The following is a 20810-nucleotide window of genomic DNA, read 5'->3' as shown; positions in this document are numbered from 1 at the left end:
TATCAGACATTCTGTGTGCTCTACAATTGGGAAATAATACACTGATATTACAACCCCTTGAAAGAAAGATCCCTAACTCCAAGGAAACGTAACAATGATACATTTATCACAAGTAATTGTTGTTCCTCTCATTATTTACGAATACTGGCAAGTTGTACCAACAAGTAAAATAAACGTTCGCCATAACAAAACCACAGAAAGATAGCGAATAGCCATAACTTCAACCAAAGAAGAATTGGTATTTTTAGGTAAAGATCGGACGTTTGTCAGCATTTAAGGGCAATAGGTGATTGGACGAGAACGTTCCACAACAACAGCCTATTGGATGAGAGAAACTGACCAGTTTTGTTTTGTCACTCCTTTTGTACTTTATCTTATGTAATCCTTTCTATTGTAGCAGAGTTGAGTTATATCTGTCTGTTCTGACGTTTTCTTCTTTATGTAGACGGAGATGTCGAAGTAAAGTAGATAAACCTTATTTAAAGTTCAAGAAGAAGCAACATGATCGTAGAAAATTTACTTCAACAAGATACTGTTCCTTCCTATTAGGGAACGTAGACCTTCCTATGATTTCAAATCTTAGCAATAAGTTTCTATAGCAAATCTGGTCAAATTTTCTTTAGCGTAACAGCCTGTCACTTATCGTCTAATGAACTATTTATTTCATCCAAAAATTCTACACATTCACCCAAATAAATGTTTACACTTTATAATTATTACATGGTATGTGTGAATCAAAATAATTCAGATAAATATTTTTGTTTATATTTAAAAAAGAGGAGAAGCCCTATGTTTGATAGTTTTCCTCTAGTCACTGAAAAATTTAATAAAGTGTGATGTTTGTCACCTGGGGCAATAGATGTGTACCCTAGAACCAGTGCTTATTTTGTCGCCGAATTCACCGTACAAAGTTCAGTTTAGTTTCGTATTTATGCTTTTTTTTTTAGTTTATAATACATCAGTAGTAACACGAATTATTTTTTTACTGTGAATTGTGACAATGCCCTTTAAATTAGTATATAACTATCGATACATCATTGGTAACTTTCACTAGAAGAGAAATCAATCGTCTGAATTCAAACAGTTTGAGTCCGCTGTACCATTAAATATTTAAGATAGAAATGTTGGACTCCGTATAATGCAAACTGGTCAACAACATGAATGTCTTAGCGTAACAAACTAGCCGATAAGTCCTGTCGAAATTTCTCATGGTAGTATCTTGTTTTCTGGTTTTGTTCCAAGGTCCCTGACATCTCTTCTTCCTGACAAAGTCAACTGCTACACGTTAGAAGTTAGCTTCTACGGATATCCGAAGAACGGAAGTGCTAAGCACATTATACCATACTTAGAAGAAGATTGTATCCTTTTCTGAAGGTCCTATTAAACTAAAAATTGAAATAAAAACATCTCATAAACATTTCTTTGCAAAAACATAAGTGAGTTGAAACACTGCTGAAACTTAAAGAGATTAAGTACTTGGCTTTATTCAATATATATTAATGTCAATAAATGTGACCATAAAAACAACGAAGATTTGTTAGTGAATTATTTTTATGTATTTTAGATTTGTCATACTTTGTACAAATAGAAACAAGACTGAGATTATTATATTAATGTTCTGTCAAAACAAGTACTAATAGATTCCAGAGGTCACGTGTAATTTCTTTGTATGATAAAAATTCGGTAAAATACATTGTCCAACAGTCAGGGTGTGAAGGTGCACATTAGAAGGTTCAAGACGTAATTCTATTAAAGGTGTTTTACATCTGTGAGTATATTATAAAAAATAATAACCAATCCCGGTGTCGGTTTCAGCAGCCTGACAAATCTTTTCTAACAACGAGTACTTCTGACCGCCTTCGTTCACTCCGGTCAATATTCAAAATTAGGGTTATTTGTAATTCGATCCTATGGGTCTCTAATTTGGTTATTTTGCATATGTGCATCTAAGGTGTTGTTTCGGTTGAACAAATAATAATGTCAATAAAACATTAGCTGCTAAAATGCTTTATGAGTGAGAGATATTTGGTTACAATTTGATAACCTAAGACTAGTGAAAAAACTCAAATGGAAGTATCCTTTGAGTGTTCATAATTCTTCATTGTTTTCAAACAGTATTTTACTGTTAAAGTGGGAAAAAATAACAATGGAATTAGATAAAGCTGTTTCAAATACGAGAAAACATTTGGAGCTCGCATTGAGTAAAATTTAACTGAAGCAGAAGTTCCAAGTCCTGAACGGTGCGGACCGAAAAGGAGGCACAGCCACTGTGGGAATGACATAGAAACGTGAGAAGTGTCCCTCAGGACTCACGTGAGATAAGGTCATGCGACCTTCTCATTTTTCTGTGTATTATCTTCGATCGTTTCAGATCATTTTCTTGGGCGTCTACCGGGTTAGATTTAATTCGAAAAAACATTTGAAGAGACAAGATTTTTTATATTATTACTTGTAATGTCTAGCTGAACTAATGAGTTTAGTTTTCTGTGATATACTCAACACTATTCTTCACTGCAAGCCCTCTGGTGCACACAATACGAAACTTTGCTTCTCAGGACTCTGAGAAGTATAATCTGATCACTTAGTCGCGGGTTCGAATCTCCGTCCCACCACCAAATATGCCCGCCCTTTCAGCCGTTGGAGCGTTATAATGTGAAGTTCAATCTCTATTCGTTGGTAAAAGAGTAGCCAAAAGTTGGTGGTGAGTGGTGATGACTAGCTGCCTTCCCTCTAGTCTTACACTGTTAAATTAGATACAGCTTTGCGCGATAGTAAAAAAAAAATATCTACCTTACGATGCTAGGTAAACTTAGCGAAAGGTAGCGTGTGTGTGTGTTTTTTTAAGAATAAAATAAATTTATAAATATTTATATTTACTACTTGTTTTGTCGATAAACAAAATTTTAGTTTTCGCGTTACAAGTACTTTCTTTAATTTAATCTAAGACTTTACGTTTTGGACGAAAAGTAAACCGACCTAGTTTTAGTTTGTCTTTCACCTTTTTAAACTAGTTTTTAATCTTGTATTTTCAAAACTTTGCAGATATAATTGCTCGTTAGTTAGGTGTGTGTATAATTCCATTTCCCCTTTCATGTTTTTTTTATACATTTTAACAATTTTTCCTTTCACATATTTCAATTACACTACGGCTGTAATTATTTCTTATTTAGTTTGCTTTCTAGTTATTAGGTCCAACGCCTATTTTTAGGATTCTGAGGTCTGCTTCCTTAAAATTAGACATGTTCAAAACTAGTAGAGAAAACTAAGGCGTTTCAAAATATTGAGCAATAAGCTTACCTATTCCCTCACGATCCATTACTTTCAGAATATTTCTCGAAACACTGAATCATTGAAAGTTATATTAGGGGCGCTCTTTCTGACTGGTATGAATTTCTAATTATAACATTTATAAACTATCAAGAAAAGATAAACACAACCTTAGAGAGAGATATATTTTATGTAAGGAGCAAGTTTATAATACCTTTAAGTAGAAACGTAAGAACAATATACTTAATTAGCTGTACTCATTTGTTGGTTGCTTTTTAGTTCTAATATGTGCAGGTAATATCAGAAGTTAATACTATAGATTCACCACCTGGTGAAGAAAGAGTTCACTATTCTACCTTGAAGAGAATCTCTTTATGGAAAGGATAACCAGTTGCGTTGTTGTCGCTTGGTAGTGTAGCGTACAGTTTATAAGATAATGGGATGACCTTTTGTTTAAAATAGTGCGAATATATTCACGGTCTCTCCACTTGAAACAAACAACCAATACTTTAAGTTTATTAAGATCAAACAAAAACAATACATTAAGTTTATTAAGATGGAACAAAACCCACTACTTTAAGTTTGTTAAGATATAACAAACAACCAATACGTTAAGTTTGTTAAGATGTAACAAACAACCAATACTTTAAGTTTATTAACATGTAACTCATTTGTAGACATTTAAGCTTCAATGAGCTTCAACTTCAATCATAAACCAGTTTTTTATAAGGTTTTCAGGTTCACATGGAGCTAATAAAATGCTTAGTACAATATTAACAGGGCGTGGCATGGCCAGGTGGTTAAGGCACTCGCCTCGTAACCGAGGGTCGCGGGTTCGAATCCGCGTCACACCAAACATGCTCGCCCTTTCAGCGGTGGGATGGTAATAACGTGATGGTCAATTCAACTATTTGTTGGTAAAAGAGTAGCCCAAGAGTTGACAGTGAGTGGTGATGACTAGCTGCCTTCCCTCTAGTCTTACACTGCTAAATTGGGGACGGCTAGCGCAGGTAGCCCTCGTGTAGCTATGCGCGAAATTTAAAACAAACCAATATTAACAAAATTAATAACGGCCTAACGCATGACAAATTATTCATATTCACAAGTACTCTACAGAAAAGCATAGTAATTATAAAAAAAGTTTGAATGCTTTAGTTTATAGATTTTCTGTCTAAGCATGTCATATATATCTATACTTATAATGCACATTGATGTAAGTTGCAGTCTATATAAAAGTTTCCTTTTCATAAAGCGAAAACATGAAAGTGTTTTTCCGTTAACTGTTTATATTATGTAAACAGATAGTAAGAAAGGTAGGAAATAAATGGATTACGAGGTGACATGAGATGGACTGACGCACTTGAAAGAAAAACTGGACAAATGTCAACCATTCTTTCACAATGAATGAAATGAAATACAGACGAGTGAGAAAAATAATAGACACTTTTGCCTTTCTTTGTAGCCATCAACTGAGTTGATCTCATAAGTTCTATGTTCTGAGTTTCAGATCCAGACTGTTATACACAAAGGTTAACGCCCGTGCAAGAGGTTCTACCTCGGAAAGTTTGCTCGGGTTTTGGAAGCGTTGATTGACATTTAATTCATCAACTAAAACGTTAAACGAAAGAACTAAACAATCTGTTCTCACAATTTATGGGGTTGTGGTTTAGGGGAATATTAAGTAACAATAACTTTTTAAACCAGGGTTTTAGCCAGGGCTCATGAAAAGTATTTCATCAAAAATTAAAAATAAATATTCCAAAATTAAATAAAAGTATCAACAATCTATAGTGAGATTCGTAGGGTTGTGATTTTGGGTAACATTAACAAAATTACTTTTAGAAACAGGATTATGAGAAACCCTCATAATCCGAGGGTCGCGGGGACGAGTCCCCGTCACACCAAACATGCTCGCCTTTTCAGCCGTGGAGGCGTTATAATGTTACGATCAATCACACTATTCGTTGGTAAAAGAGTAGCCCAAGGCTGTGGGTGGTGATGACTAGCTGCCTTCCCCCTAGTCTCGCACTGCTAAATTAGGGACGGCTAGCGCAGATAGCCCTCATGTATCTTTGCGCGATATTCAAAACAAATCATACTTACGCTCGTGCATGCTCCTTATAATCCAATCTAAATGGAAATTCAAAACAAACCAAACTTCCTTCTAATGTATTTAACAGGGATGTGCACAGATAATTCATTGTGTAGCTTAGCTCAAAATATTAAAATAAACATTTGTTTTAAAATCAATACACATTCAACGTGTTTCAGCTACGTACGTACTATGTTTATATAGAGAAGTATGAACCTTAAGCAAACTTTTTACGTCCAAGTGTTTCTAAATAAACATGTGACGTAACATTTCCATTCTATCGAAAGTTGTTAAACGTAGATCCCTCCCTAGCAGCTCAACATTAAAAACCGAGTTACCATAACTGGAATGATCGCAGAATTGATTGCTTATTATGTAGCTTTAGGCTTAATAACAAATAAACACAAAGTTAAATGTAACCCGATGAGTTTCGTTATTATTTTAACTTTCATAGGACATTTAGTTTCATAACAAATTATTTTCAGAACTTCTAATTGTTCATATGTCTAATAACATAAGTTTAAAATATATTTTCTAGGAAATATTATTGACAAAACCGTCAAGTTTAATTAATTTTATATGATTGTTTACACTAATATGTATATATGTGTATGTGTAAATACATGATTCATTTAAATTCTCTTTCAGTCTCAATGGATTTGCACTGTTGTTTTTAAACATCTTTAATTGGCCAAGACCTATGACGGCAATGAGGGGGGGGGGGGGGCTTGCTATGCCTAAAGCTACCTTAAAATGCGTCTTTCAGGAACACACATTCATGCATTTGAAAATAATGAGACCATTTTTACATTTCGACATACAAAACACCACTGTTACAGCGATACAAAGCATATTTTTCGTTACACTTTCATTAGTGACCATTACACTCACATGACACACTATCTATAAGCAATTATTATGTACTTAATTATTTTAAAATGGACAGTAAATAAGTTTCTTAGAAAACAAATCCACGGTATTTTTTATCCATAATCAGTAACCTAAGACCAATAATGATAAATAAATGTTTAGATAGTTCTGTGTTGAAACAGTCACACTATCTATTATTTTACTAGATTTATCCAGGTCAACATTATGGTAATTCACATGTACAATACATGATATAATAATCAAATTTACAAAATCAAATAACTTAAAAGCTCACAATATACATATAATAAATTCATTCTGAAGGCGGAAAGTTTATAATGGAGAACCACTTTAGAAAACCACCGTCCTTCCTAACTCCAGTCTTTTGTTGTTTAACCTATATATATTGCAATATAATTCGTGATTTCAGCCTATTAAAGACAACTGGAACTGAAGGTGCAATAGAATTAGTGATATATCACATAACATAAATAATTTACAATTATTTTTATTCGAATATAAATACCAATAATCATACGACGTACATGAAGACACTTGGTTTTTGCAGGAAATGTTTAATATATTTTTCAAGTGCTGTTGTAGGTGTCTCATTTCTAATACAATCTAACCAGTAACAAGAGTATTATGCGATAAAAAGGTGTTAGGGATATCTTGCTTTAAAATTATCTAAACACGCACGTATGTATGTATATATAAAACTGTACCTCAGAGTTTAAGGGGAAAAAAAGGCGACATCTGGAGACTAATAGATAAAGAGATGTTAAGCTAATCAGTTTATACAACCAGGTGAAACATACGATTTACGTATTATTCTTAACATGCTTGAAAATAATTTTAAAACCGTGTTTAATAAACATTTATTTGCAATACAACTAAAATAAATATTCTAGTTATTGGCCACCATTGTAATGCAATATAGACATAATTCATGGCATAACCATATGATTAGGGTACTTGAATCGCAATCTGAGGGTCACCGGCTTAAATCCCTGTCACACCAAACGTGCTCATCCTTTCAGCCGTGGGGGCGCTATAATGTAACGGTCAATCCCACTATTCGTTAGCAAAACAGTAGCCCAATAGTTGGCATTTGATGGAGATGTGTAGTTCTTTATCCACTGATAAATTAGAGACGGCTAGCGCAGATAGCCTTCGTGTAGCTTTGTGAGAAACAAACAAACTCTTTACCTTAGTTTACTCACTTGGGCTACAGTTTCTTCCAAATGCCATTTATATACAGTAAGGTGACAGTAAGGGATAGCCCTCGTGTAGCTTTTCGCGAAATTCAAAACAAACCAAACCTCTAGTGTGGTTTTAAAAATCTTCAACTTTAGTTCGTGTTAGCGAACAAGTCGGTTTCCATAATGCGCGTTTGAAAAACCGAATCCTAAAAATAGTTCATCATTCAAAGATATAAGATAAAATACACCTTTTCAAAGAAAGCATGCATGGTAAAGAACTGAAGGGGAGAAATCATAGACTATAGTACGTTTCACAAGTACTTATTAACAGTCCTTGTAAAAGCATCAACATGGTAATAAATGAAATAGCTGTGAAACGTATAGCTGTCTTTAGTTTGTTTTTCTTAATTATATGGTTTCCAAACAATTATATAAATATAAGATTTTTTTATTTTCCCTCTGAACCTTTGTTTAAAAAGTTGTACAAAAATATATTGAAAACAATCTATCTCCAATACTTGAAATCTATGTTACATATTGCTACCAAAAATTTGATTAAGAATTGATCTTTTTTTCTTTAGTCATGAAAAGAAAAGATTGAAATCATCCGAAACTGTAATAACAGGCTTACCACATTTATTTTTAATCTCATTCCAATTTCTTCGAATCGTATTACAGAATTTCATAAACTCTCTTCAAACACTGTTATTCTGAGATTCAATAGCGTATAACCTAGTTTATTTTCTATGCGTGTTCTCTAAAAACCAGGCCACAAACTTATGTTTCTTTTTGTTATCATTAAACTTCTTTCCAGAATATAACTCAAATGTGTATCGTGTTTTCAATAACGTTATATTCTCTTTCTCTTCTGCTAATTCCTATATTTATATCGTCATCATAATAAAATGAAATAAGTCTACGATAAACCCAAAGAAGCAGATTTTCTTTTTTTAATTGTAAAAGGAATTTAAAATAAATAAAACAATATTATAGTATCTTTATGGCATTGAAAGAAAGCGCTGGTGATACATAGATATTTTATTATAAAGAATAAAAAATAGAACAACTTTTTTTTAATTTTAACTCTAAAACCAATAAAAACCTTGGTCACGTTGATAATTCCTCCTCATCTGCAAATGAAGTTTCTTGGCCTTAAGAAAGAAACTGTGGATAATTGTACTTTTGTTCTCTACGACGGTATTATGCAGATTAATAAATATTAATTGATAGAATAGAATAGCTTCCTCAATTTCGTGAAAGCATATAAGAATGTTCTTCACTTTCCCAGAAGTGTATGCGAATTTGCAATACAATTTAAAACAGTACAACAGTTAAAAACTGTTCATGAAGTCTATTCAGAGCACAACTAGAAGTGCGGTAGCAGTAATGAAGCATAGAAGAAAATATAAACGTTGTTTAGACTGTGATATAGACTGACAGTTGCAGTTTACTCCGTGCTTGCTCCACGTGCTTACCCTAGTCCTTCTATTCTAAGACTGAATCTTACGTTCATTGTGCACACACAGTGATGTTTCTTTGAATTCAGTTTTTAAAGACTAACTTGATTGAATTACAATAAATAAAGACTTTCATGTAAGTGTTAAAAAAGTACGTCGTTTAAATATAAAACACACACGAGGTAAATTTGAAAACTCAAAATAAAAATAGAATGTAAAATGTATGGTGTTAAGAAAGACGAGACCAGCAGATAAATATTAATAAATGACGTTACTATAAAATAAGCCACAAAACAAGACTTCAAAAGCTAAACATTGGTAATGTAGTAATAAAAATAAACGACCTTATAACACCAAATTTGTTGTTTTTTCCTTAACTGGACTCTCAATGTTTTGCTCTACAGTTTCATCAGGAGGATTCTACTATGATACAGCAAAAATGATTACTGACGGACCGTACAAAGCTCCAAGTAGTCTAAAAAATTTTCATCAGGAGGGTTCTACTGTGATACAACAAAACATTGTTACTGACGGACAATGCAAAGCTCCAAGTAGTCTAAATAATTTTCATCAGGAGGGTTTTACTGTGATACAACAAAAAATATTACTGACGGACAGTACAAAGCTCCAAATAGTCAAAATAATTTTCATCAGGAGGGTTCTACTGTGATACAACAAAAAATATAACTGACTGACAGCAGAAATCTCCAAATAGTTTAAATAATAAAGTAGATTATATCAGAATTTATCATTTTAACCGTCTGAAGATTGGTACTGTTAGTTGGTGTTTGTTTTACTGGAACGTTTCTGGGTGTTCAACTAAAGAAAAATAAAGAATTTGGCGTTATAAGATATTTTATTTCTAGTATTAAAATGTCTTTCATATACTAATATTCAGTATAGAAATTAAATAATTGGTAATTTATTGCTGTAAGATAATATAAAACCAGGTAAATGTCCAGCTAGTTAACTTTTAAATTAGCACCTTAATGGTTTAGATTTTTTTTGTGTGAAACATGGAAAAGAGTATTTGTAATCACTGACCCCCGTAAAATGGTTACACATGCCTGTTACTGTGTATATCAGGTCCAACCACAGGACCATCTGAGAACAAGCACATTTATGCCAGCTGGCTCTTCATCCATGATAAAGATTCAAAAATATTAATACGTCATATAAAAAGAGCAAAAATCATCCTATTGAAAGAAGCATTAAACGTGAACCACAGACAATCGGTTGTGGAAAGATGAATCATGCCACAATAAAATATACAGAGGAAGAAAAACATTACTTTAAACTCAAAACCAAAACCATGAAACTACGTACAAATATTAAATAAGAGTGAATAATGTCAACTTGTTTAAAGATACAAAATTATCGATAAATTCCGTTTCGTTCCCAGTAGAGTGATTTCTGAATTCCAATTGATAAAATAATTCACTTTTTCTACGTAACACCTGTAGTTGTATCACTGACTCAAACGGTTAAAGAATTAAACATTTGCAAAAGCAAAACACGATCTTACAACACAGTTGAGATTGAAATAATTTTAATAAGCATGATGTGGTTAATTATATTCTTTACAATATTAATCTATCGAAACCGTGGATTTGGTTTGGTTTGTTTTGAATTTCGCGCAAAGCTACTCAAGGGCTATCTGCGCTAGCCATCCCTAATTTAGCAGTGTCAATTCTTGGGTTACTCTTTTACCAACCAGTAGTGGAATTGATCGTTACATTATAACGCTTCCACAGCCGAAAGAGCAAGGATGTTTGGTGTGACGAAACAGTGGAAAGAAATAAAAATAATTCATCTATGCGAGAAGTAACTGTTTAGTAGATCTTAATAATTATCATTAATGTATTGTTGGTGCCATTAAAACATTTTTCATGAAACTAATTATCCATTTTAAAGCAATTCTTTATCTTCATTAATAATAAGTGAACAAACATATATTTTTTACAATTTTCATAGAAAGGGTTTAAACTGAAATTTATGCTTTTCAATTATAAATAGTGTATTCAATTCTGTGTTTTGCAAATGGTTTCAAAATAAGGTTCAAAATTTTCGATTTTTTTAAATGATGCCTTTTGCTAATGATTATCTCTTCAATTACTGCCCCTCATGACATCTGTTTTATATCATAATACATCTGTTTTTAGTTTAAACATATTTTCTGTTCTATTTAAAATTTACAATGTATTTTAAGATATATTCTATAGTATAGTTAAAATATTAACTTATGTTATTTGTATTATATAAACAAAGTTAAAAACGATATATTCATGAAATACGTAATGTGATCACATAGGAAAACAGATATTGGCTTTAGCATTTAGTAAGTTTGTATAATTTTACTATAAATATGAATAAAACGTATCAAAGAAACTCTGTTGAAAACTAAAATAAGAGCTATAGTTATATGTTTTTCATTATGAAAGTTAATAAAGAAACAAGTATAGATTTTTCATTAAAAGTTTTAGTTAAGAAACGTGGATAAAATATAGAAACACTTTTTAATGTAAATAATCTAAAAAGAAATAAGAATATATTTAAATTAAAAACTTGAATAAAACAACTGCATGAGAAGTTTTTAAAAAATTAAACAAAAACCTAAATAGAACATACATATATGATCTGGCATTAGTAAGTCAGAAAGAAATAAAACTATATTTTAATTAAAACTCTTAAAGAAATATATATATATATTTGTAATTTTTCTGAACATTACGGCCCTCATGGCCAGATGGGTAGGGTGTTCGACTCACCATGTGAAGGTCGCGGTTCGAATCCCCTTCCCACCAAATAGTCATCACCAACCACCGCCAACTCTCGGGTTACGCTTTACCAACAAATAGTAGGATTGATAGTCACATTATAACGCCCCCACGGCTGAACGGGCAAACATGTTTGGTCCGATTTGAACCCGCGACCCTCAGATTACGAGTCGAACGCCTTAACTCACCTGGCGTTCCGGGCCCCAACGAAAGCGTGTGTGTGTGTTTTCTAAAAGCAAAGCCACAGCAGGTTATCTGATGAGTCCATTGAGGTGGACTGAACCCCTGATTTTAGCATTGTAAATCCGTAGACTTTCCACTGTACCAGCGGGGGACCCAACGAAGGCATACAGGTGTCTAAGATAAGTACTTATAATCCACTTACTATGTGAATGATAATTTTTAATATTGATTTTATTAGTAAAGTCACAAGTGATATCACATCTTGACATTTATTTCAAACGGCGGTTCTTAGAGCAGAATTGCCAATACTTATTGAGGATATGGGCAAACTTGAGCTTGATTCCTAAGCTGAGAAATAACTTTAAAAACAAGTTTAGCTATAAAACGAAAAAGACATCACACTCGATTCAGTAATTAAACAAGAAAACTGCAATTCCAATAATAATCGTAAGTCACGAGCAATAGTAAATTCTCCACGTAACTCATTCTCTCGAAAATGTTTCCTTGTTCGATCAAATCTACAAGATCCCTACCACACTGGCTTGGCTTTGTTGTTTCATTGTTGTTGTTTTTGCGCGCGCATAACAATAAGCTGATTAGAGGTGCTGATTTTCACCTTAAGTGCTGCAAAAGCAATAAGGCTGTTCTAAACCAAATAAGTGGTTCTTCTCACGTTCATGTTGAAGGTCGTTAATAATTGATTTGAAAGTCTTTAAGTCATTGATACGAAACATTAATGTCATCATGAAATAATAATGTGTATCAGTGTATTTATCCTACGATTATATTTAACAAGTTACTGTGCACTCTACTGCAGTAATGCATGGATATGAATTACAAGAGAATATATGAAGTCAAACTAGGAGCAGTAATACTATAATGGTATGAATTAAAAGAGAATATATGAAGTCAAACTAGGACCAGTAATACTATAATGGTATGAATTAAAAGAGAATATATGAAGTCAAACTAGGACCAGTAATACTATAATGGTATGAATTAAAAGAGAATATATGAAGTCAAACTAGGACCAGTAATACTATAATGAGTTTTGAACTGGACATAAAATTGAATTGTTGCACCGTTATCTACATTCAAAATGTGATGAACGTTTCTTTGAATTCTAATATAATCGTTACAGTTCTAAGAAAAATGCTATTTATATTACACCAAACTGTAACCGTTTCTTGGGATCCCTCGTTCTTTACTTATAATAGAATTAACCGATGTAGTCTAGTTTTGTTATAGATCTACGTAACAATATTGATGTGGCCAGTGAAGTCTTCTTTAATTGTTTTTTTTTATTTTTAATCAGGACAGAAAAGTATTGGATTACTATAAACTTGTCACGTGTTCATCTTTAACGACATATATTTATATAAATTACTGCTTCATCGCAAGACATTTCATTATATAAATATAATAAACCTACCGAAGGGAATGTTTACATGTTCTACAATAATTTCTGTACGCTGAATCCGTAAACGTTATCCATTTTTCTCCATTACGCATAGATTGTTCACAAGACACCATAATGCAATACAGAAAAAAAAAGACCTCAACACGGAGTTTTGAGACAAAAGGACGTAGATTTTAAACAAAAAAAAACAAGTTGAGTGAGGACACATATTTGTTTGGTATCAGTGTTCTTCCATTTTGTTCAGTTCGTTTGTATTTTTGTCAACAAACTTAATAATAAAAAATATTCATTATGTTAAATGAAATACTAATTTGATCTAAGTAAGAGTTTTTCTTCTCAATTTATAAAAAGTCTTTAAGTGATAGAAAAATTATTATTTTTGAAATCTACGTAGCTGAATTACAGAATATACGATATTAAAACTAAAACATCTTTTATGAATTTGAAATTCATAGCTGTGTTATTAAAACGTACTTTCTCGTATTATTTTTGAAAACATAGAAATGATCACGAAGCAACATTTACTGATAACTGTTACAGGCTGTTAACTCATTAGTGTTAGAACTGGTACATTGTTTAGATTGAAAGTGATTCAGAACAGTTTAAATATGTTTTCAGAAAGAAACCTCAAACATGTCAACAACATGTGACCTATGACATTTCATGGATCAGAAATAAAACAAGAATCATTGGTTGAATGTGGAATAGATAAAGTCATGGTTTATATGTGTCTTTTGAATATTTTGTTTGTTATTTACTCTGTACTGGTCCGTCATTTTAAACAGAAAAATGAATGTGCACATTCTATATCTGTTGCTGTTTTCCTTTCCCGGTTATTTGTCCTCGGCAAGGTTATTCTGCTAAATAATCGACTTTCATAATTCTTTATCGACATAAAAATTTCTTCCTTATCAAGTATAATACAGATTTGCGTCTAGGCGAGAGCATTTGTCGTGCTATATTAGATTATTATCACGCCACAGGATTCATCCCTTCTTCTGCAATGCCTGCCGGAACAGCAGCAGCAGCGTCATCTCGTGGTGAGAAAAACAAAGGGAAACATGAGAGCAGGTTCGTAACAAGAGCGCCAACTGGAAGTCATTTGTCAAGCAAGAGACTATCCCAAGGAAGAACTAGAATGCCTTTATCGTCTACATCTTCAAGAAGTACCGCGAGAGCAAATTCAAATAATTAATAGACACATTTGTGTTTCTTTTCTTGTTTTTAAAAAAATAGCTTTGATGAATTTCTTTTACATATTTACTGTAAAAATACACACTTTAGCACAACGAAATCTAGGACGAAATTTAAGATATTTTATTATACACTTCTGTATTTGATGTAATTGCTATATTAGGAAATGATACCAGAATCATTAATAATTTTCACATGTTTGTGCATTTTATTTTAAGAAATATAACGATTAGGTTTTACATTGCAATCTTCTGTCTATATTTCACAAGAAGCATCTTGATTCGTACGTGTTAATAAAATATTCAGAATTTGTTTTAACTGTCAGTATATGATAAAAACCAATAAGAATATTGTTCTAAACAATTGAGACGAGCTATTCAATAGGTATTATGTTAGTAAAAAGTATAAAAATACAACGCTCATTAGAAGCCGCAAACTTATTTCGTTAATGTTTTCACATGTACAATTTACATAATAAATAGAGTTGCCACCTCATAGCCAACATTGACATATTGATACAAGAAATTATGAAACGGCATTTCTGTCTTTAACGTTCCTATCTTATATTGATTAATTTTTTAAGCTCCACAATTTCATCAAATAAAAAAAATTGAGTTGTTCTGTAATTTCTCTTTAATCAAATATTAGAATGTTGTTTGTTTGTGTTTGAATTTCGCGCAAAGCTACAGGAGGGCTATCTGCGCTAGCCATCCCTAATTTAGCAATATAAGACTAGAGGAAAAGTAGGTAGTTATCACCACCCAGCACGAACTCTTGGGCTACTCTTTTACCAACGAATAGTTAGATTGACCGTCACGTTATAACGCCCCCACGGCTAAAAGGGCGAGCATGTTTGATGCTCATATTACCCTCATATTACAAGTCGAGCGCTGTAACCATCTGGCCAATTCCTTTACTCTTACACTGCTAAATTAGGGACGACTAGCACAAATTGCCCTCGTGTAGCTTTACGCGAAATTCAAAAATAAACAATCAATCTGTTTAGAGACGACACTATTAAAATTATTTCTAAGTTAATAACTTATTATTGTTCTCTGTGCTTATAAAATATTTTACAAAAAAAATCATGCCAGATTAAATCGTACATTTTCTTCTGTGGTTTGTCTTTGTAGTTACAGATTACGTAAATCAATCTTTCTAAGCAAATTTGTGTTCTTGTTTTGAATTTACAGTTACTGATTGTGGAATAAAATGTACTTGTATGGCAAATTTCTCGCTCATAAATATTAATATATATATATATATATTTATGAAAACTTTATTTCGTCCAAAGCCGGTAATACCTATGTATCACTATTAAATAAAATCATCAAGTTGAAAATGTCTTTCTTTTCTTTATTTTCTTCTCAAATTTGTTGGTGTAAAACACCTAAAGCCTGAACATAATTTGAATATTTTATTTGCCACATTTCTCTTTCTTTTGACGATTTTGAGAAACGATATTGTATGTTTGTTTCTTTTTCTTACAGTAAAGCCACGTTGGACTATCCGCTGAGTCCAACGAGAAACGGTATAACAGCTCTGTTTGTTTAGTTTGTTTGTTATTAATCACAAAACTACGTGATGAGCTATTTATGTTATGTTCATCGGGTTGTCAAAACCCGAATTTTAGTGTTATAAATAAACTGTGAGACTTGGATTTGTTTATAATTGAATTTCAACTCAAACTTCTAAACTTACCATTCTAATGACAAATCCATAATTTTCTTTTCATTAAGAAACGAAAAATATTAGGGAAAACTAATACCTCGTGATTTGTATCTGGTGTCATTCTTTCCGCGTGCTAGTTGGTTTGTGCTATTTAATAAATTTATGTTTGAAAGAACACGGCATATTTTACCGTGCCCACTTCCATTTTGAAAGGTTTAGATACAGAAGCTTATTTCTATGATCTTTGCTAAGCTTCTGACTAATTAAGACGAAGCGAATATTACTTTTTTAATCACTTCTGCATAATTAATTAGTAGGGCGGGTTTGAAAAGCGTGAAAATCGTTTATGTTGTGTTTCCTCTGTACTCATTACGCTGTAGTCTGGATATTGTGCTGGTCTTCAAATGATTTCGAAAAGGGAATTCTGAAAATTACGTAAGTTTGTGTAATTATAATTGCTGCCAGTAGGGTTTATTAACACTTGAACAACTTTCAAAAATTGGGCGTTCTCAAAAATTTTGCGAATTGAAGCTTTACAAACACAAAACAATTTACTACGTAATTCTTATAAATATGTTACTAAAACTGTTATGACATAAGTAATTTAAAATATTTGCCAAGTTACACTAATTTAAACTTCTCCTGCACGAGATTCTTTTGCTCTAATAGTTTGTACCAGGGCTTTAGATAAATTTGTACCAAAGTTTTAGATATTTTTATTGCTTCTGCTACCAGAGATGGAAGGAGGCCATGTTTTCAGTCCTGTGTGTGTTTTTCGGCATGATTTCTCCCGAACGACTAAATGAATTTATAAAAAAGTTGGTATACATTTGAATTACGCCCCATCTTAAAAGTGGTTAATTTTGGATGGTCAAGGTCACAAAAAATCTCTATCTGTTAACATAGGAACCGACTTTCACACTACTTCTGCTCTATAATTCAGTCAAAAGTGATCAGACTTGGTAGACGTATGTAGAATGCTATTCCTCATTGTCCTGCTAAAAATAGTCCGTATGCGTTCATAACGACGAACATATTAACATTTATAATCACTATTGTGTGCAGATATGAGATCTTTAATGAATGCCTCTCTAGTTTTGATATGCGATTGAATTCCATTCACCTGCTTTATAATATTAATGAAGATTCATCAAATACATATATATGTATATGATAATGCATATACATATATATGTATAGATGCTGCTGGCATTGAAAGACTTCCCAGACCCTAAACGCGATCAATTTTTTTTTGTCTGTAATTTTTATTTTATTTTCTGCTTGATTTAGACCATTTAAAAAGTAGCCCTTTCATGTTTGTATATTATAACTTATGTTAGTAAACATAAAACTAGCAAGACGTTTCATATCAATAAATTAGATTCCTTGTATGTTAGATCTGTTATGTATAAATATAAGCGTTAACCAAGATTGCTTGTTTTGAATTTTCGCGCAAAGCTACTCGAGGGCTATCTGCGCTAGCCGTCCCTAATTGAGCAGTGTAAGACTAGAGGAAAGGCAACTAGTCATCACCACCCACCACTAACTCTTGGGCTACCCTTTTACCAACGAATAGTGGGATTGACCATCACATTATAACACCCGCATGACTGAAAGGGCGAGCATGTTTGGCGCGACGGGGATGTGAACCCGCGACCCTCTGATTACGAGTCGCACGCTTTAACACACTTGGCCATGCCGGGCCATACCAAGATTGCATAACTTCAAGTTCGTAGTATTTTGAAAGCGAAAAAAAAAACTCTGAGCTATTTTTTTTAAATTGTGTCAACTTAAACAATGGATGGCCGAAGTTAGTTTACTTGTATTTTTATGGATTTTTTCTATTTTGGTTCTTTGACTTTTCTGCCTTCTAATATCTCTTTCACTTGATATTTTATTGGTGTTATTCAGGGGCCCAAGGCCAGTTTATAAGTTAAAACTGACCCTTTAGTCACTGTACATTAACTTCGCTTACAAATACACCACACGAAGATTATAGGAAAATTGGAAAGTTTGTAACTGTATACATAGTAGCAAATTCTTGGCAAAGTGATGGAAGAGCATGTTTTATTGTCCACAAACAATGTAAAGCTCTCTCTTATGGCTCTAGAAAAGCAAGATAACAAAGCTGTATTCATACGATGCATTCTGCTGGAAGTGACTTTACAATTATCACAGAACTCACCAAGCCAGCAAGGAAACGGTCCTCTTCAATATACTCTACATTTGCTCCCATTAACAACAAAACTACACGTGTTACTGAAACCAAGATCACTTCAGCGTAGGTCTATGGGTGGACCATGGAAGAAGGTAATCTACTTCCAATAATCATGATAACCTCCATGATCTCAAACCATAGCAGAAGATATCTTCTGCACCTGAAAAACAGAATGCAACTGTACTGACCAAGTAACATGTTGTTTTGGCTGCAAAATTCCAAGCTATCCTGCTAAGTACGGTTAAGTTAAATATGTAGTACGGCTTTCTGGTGCTAATGGCTGCAACGGTGACGAAAACGACCGTGTAAAGTTGCCTATGATTAACATACACGGTTTAACTTTAATAAGTAACTTTGATCTAATTATGTGTTGATGTCATGCACTGGTTACTAAGCATGTGTTTCCCCATGTTTGACACGTAACTATAGTAAATTTGCAAGTTACGGTTTCAAGTTACTTACACTTTCTTAATTTATATGTAGAAGCGTATTTGTGAAGATTTCTGCACTGCTTTTACAGGCATAGTGAGGTACAATGGATGTGTTACATCATTTAAAGCCCTAAATACAACAAGAATTTAATTAATCATTAAGTTCTTGTAGCATATGTTTAAGGCTGCACTCCAAAAGCTACTTCATGTAACCCAAACCTATGAATAACAATGCTCAACCTTTAATAGTCTGCTAGGGCAGGTATCTCTACTTGATCCATTTTTTTTTTTTTTTTTACATTTTATTAGTTTGTTTTTTGTTGTGTTTTTTTTTCGTCTACATTTCAAATGTCTGTCGTTTGGTTATTTTTCAATTATTATTGTATAACGTGTTCTTTCAGTTTCTTCTTTCCTATTAAATTATGTTGTGTACCGTTCTACTAACCACACAGGGAAATGCAAGTAATTACGAGAACATGTTTATCAATAAGTGTCGTTTTTTAGCTGGTCAAATGTTTGTATCAAAATACTTAATTTAAAAGCTGATGACCCAAAGTCTTGAAGCAACATCTAGTCGTATTCTTGAAGGCAAATTAAACGTTGTGCCCACTGTTGACAAATTTCTCAATCCTCGTTCCTAAAATCATAAGTAAATAAATGTCATCAGTCTTGGGTGTAATTAGATATGACATTAAAATATATGGGTGCAAACTTTTCTCAGCACTGTGCTTCTCAGACTTCACACATAAGGTTTTCTTATTTTTGTTTCAATAAAATATCTGTAATGTCATGTATCTCTGACGTTGTTCTATTTATAAAACTATCCACGTAACGTTGAATGATGTTTAATACGGAAGATAGCAATTTTACACAATCTATCAGACTAATCCCATTACGTTTAAGTCTTGGCAAATCATTCTGAGAATGTAAATGCATAGGACGCAGTACCTAGCTAAGCCTTGCTGCTCTGCAGGGGGAATGATCCAGCATCGTTATACTAAGGAGATCACTAAAAGCCAAGGCTTAATGCAGATAAGTTGTTAAGTTAAAATGTATTTGTCCATAAGAATGACAGGACGCATTGTTAGTTGTCGTCAACGCTGTCAATCTAAACGATTCAAAACATAACAGGAATATTAGTATGGACAGCACGTGTAGTCTGATCACTAATACGACAATGTCCAGGCTCTAGGTGGCATTATCTTTATCATATTTGATATAAAAAATAGGACTTCTTGACATATGTCAGTATTTGTTACCTTGGTAACTGCATGTATTTCCACTGCTATTCCGGTCACGTAAAACTTTTAGCTTGCGTTTTCTTTTGTTTTCGTTCTAAGTTTCTTCACTTCTAGACGTTCTGCGGCACGGCGTAGCCAAGTGTGTTAAGACGTTTGACTCCCCCGTCCGAGGGTCGCGGGTTCGAAGCTCGGTCGCACCAAGCATGTTCGCCCTTTTAATCGTGGGGACGTTATAATGTTACGGTCAACTCCACTATTTGTTGGCTAAAGAGTAGCCCCCAAGTTAGGGATGATAACGACGCTGCCTTCCTACTAGTCTTACAATGTTAAATGAGGGACGACTAATAGAGATAACCCTGAAGTAGCTTTGCGCGAAATTCGTAAACAAACAAACAAATCAATACCTTCTTATTTATTGTTTTTTTTAAACCTATATCACTGGAAACTTTCGGGGTAATTTATCAGAACAATGAAATTAAGTCTTTTTGAAATTAATCGTTACAACATCTTATCCGAATACATTTTCATTTCACTGCAATGAATTTAATTCGTATATAATTTGAGACAAATGAGTACAGGGTAAATTTGAAATGTTAAGACTATAATAATAAAGTATGAAAATGTGATAGATATGATGTCATTTAATATACGGTAATTTACAGTAATATTATCTTATGATAATAAAGTATGAAAATGTGATAGATGTGATGTCATTTAATATATGGTAATTTACAATAATATTTTCTTATGATAATGAAGTATGAAACTGTGATAAATGTAACGTCAT

The 20810-nt window shown here is 32.9% G+C and overlaps 1 protein-coding gene across 1 annotated transcript in view; it reads left to right on the top strand.

Annotated features, from left to right (window-relative positions):
* Window positions 1-15698, top strand: part of LOC143245097 (cytosolic carboxypeptidase 6-like) — a 367230-nt gene extending 351532 nt beyond the window's left edge. The window contains exons 10-11 of the mRNA XM_076490975.1: window positions 1243-1358; window positions 14195-15698. Of these exons, the coding sequence (XP_076347090.1) occupies window positions 1243-1358; window positions 14195-14463 (385 nt within the window). The 3' untranslated portion in view covers window positions 14464-15698. The remainder of the gene's footprint in view (window positions 1-1242; window positions 1359-14194) is intronic.
* Window positions 15699-20810: the final 5112 nt, after the last annotated feature.

The sequence above is a fragment of the Tachypleus tridentatus genome, chromosome 2, assembly GCF_004210375.1.
Source record: "Tachypleus tridentatus isolate NWPU-2018 chromosome 2, ASM421037v1, whole genome shotgun sequence".
Lineage (NCBI taxonomy): Eukaryota > Metazoa > Arthropoda > Merostomata > Xiphosura > Limulidae > Tachypleus > Tachypleus tridentatus.
The sequence above is the reverse complement of the archived record's forward strand: the minus strand, read 5'-3'. Positions and strand labels throughout refer to the sequence as shown.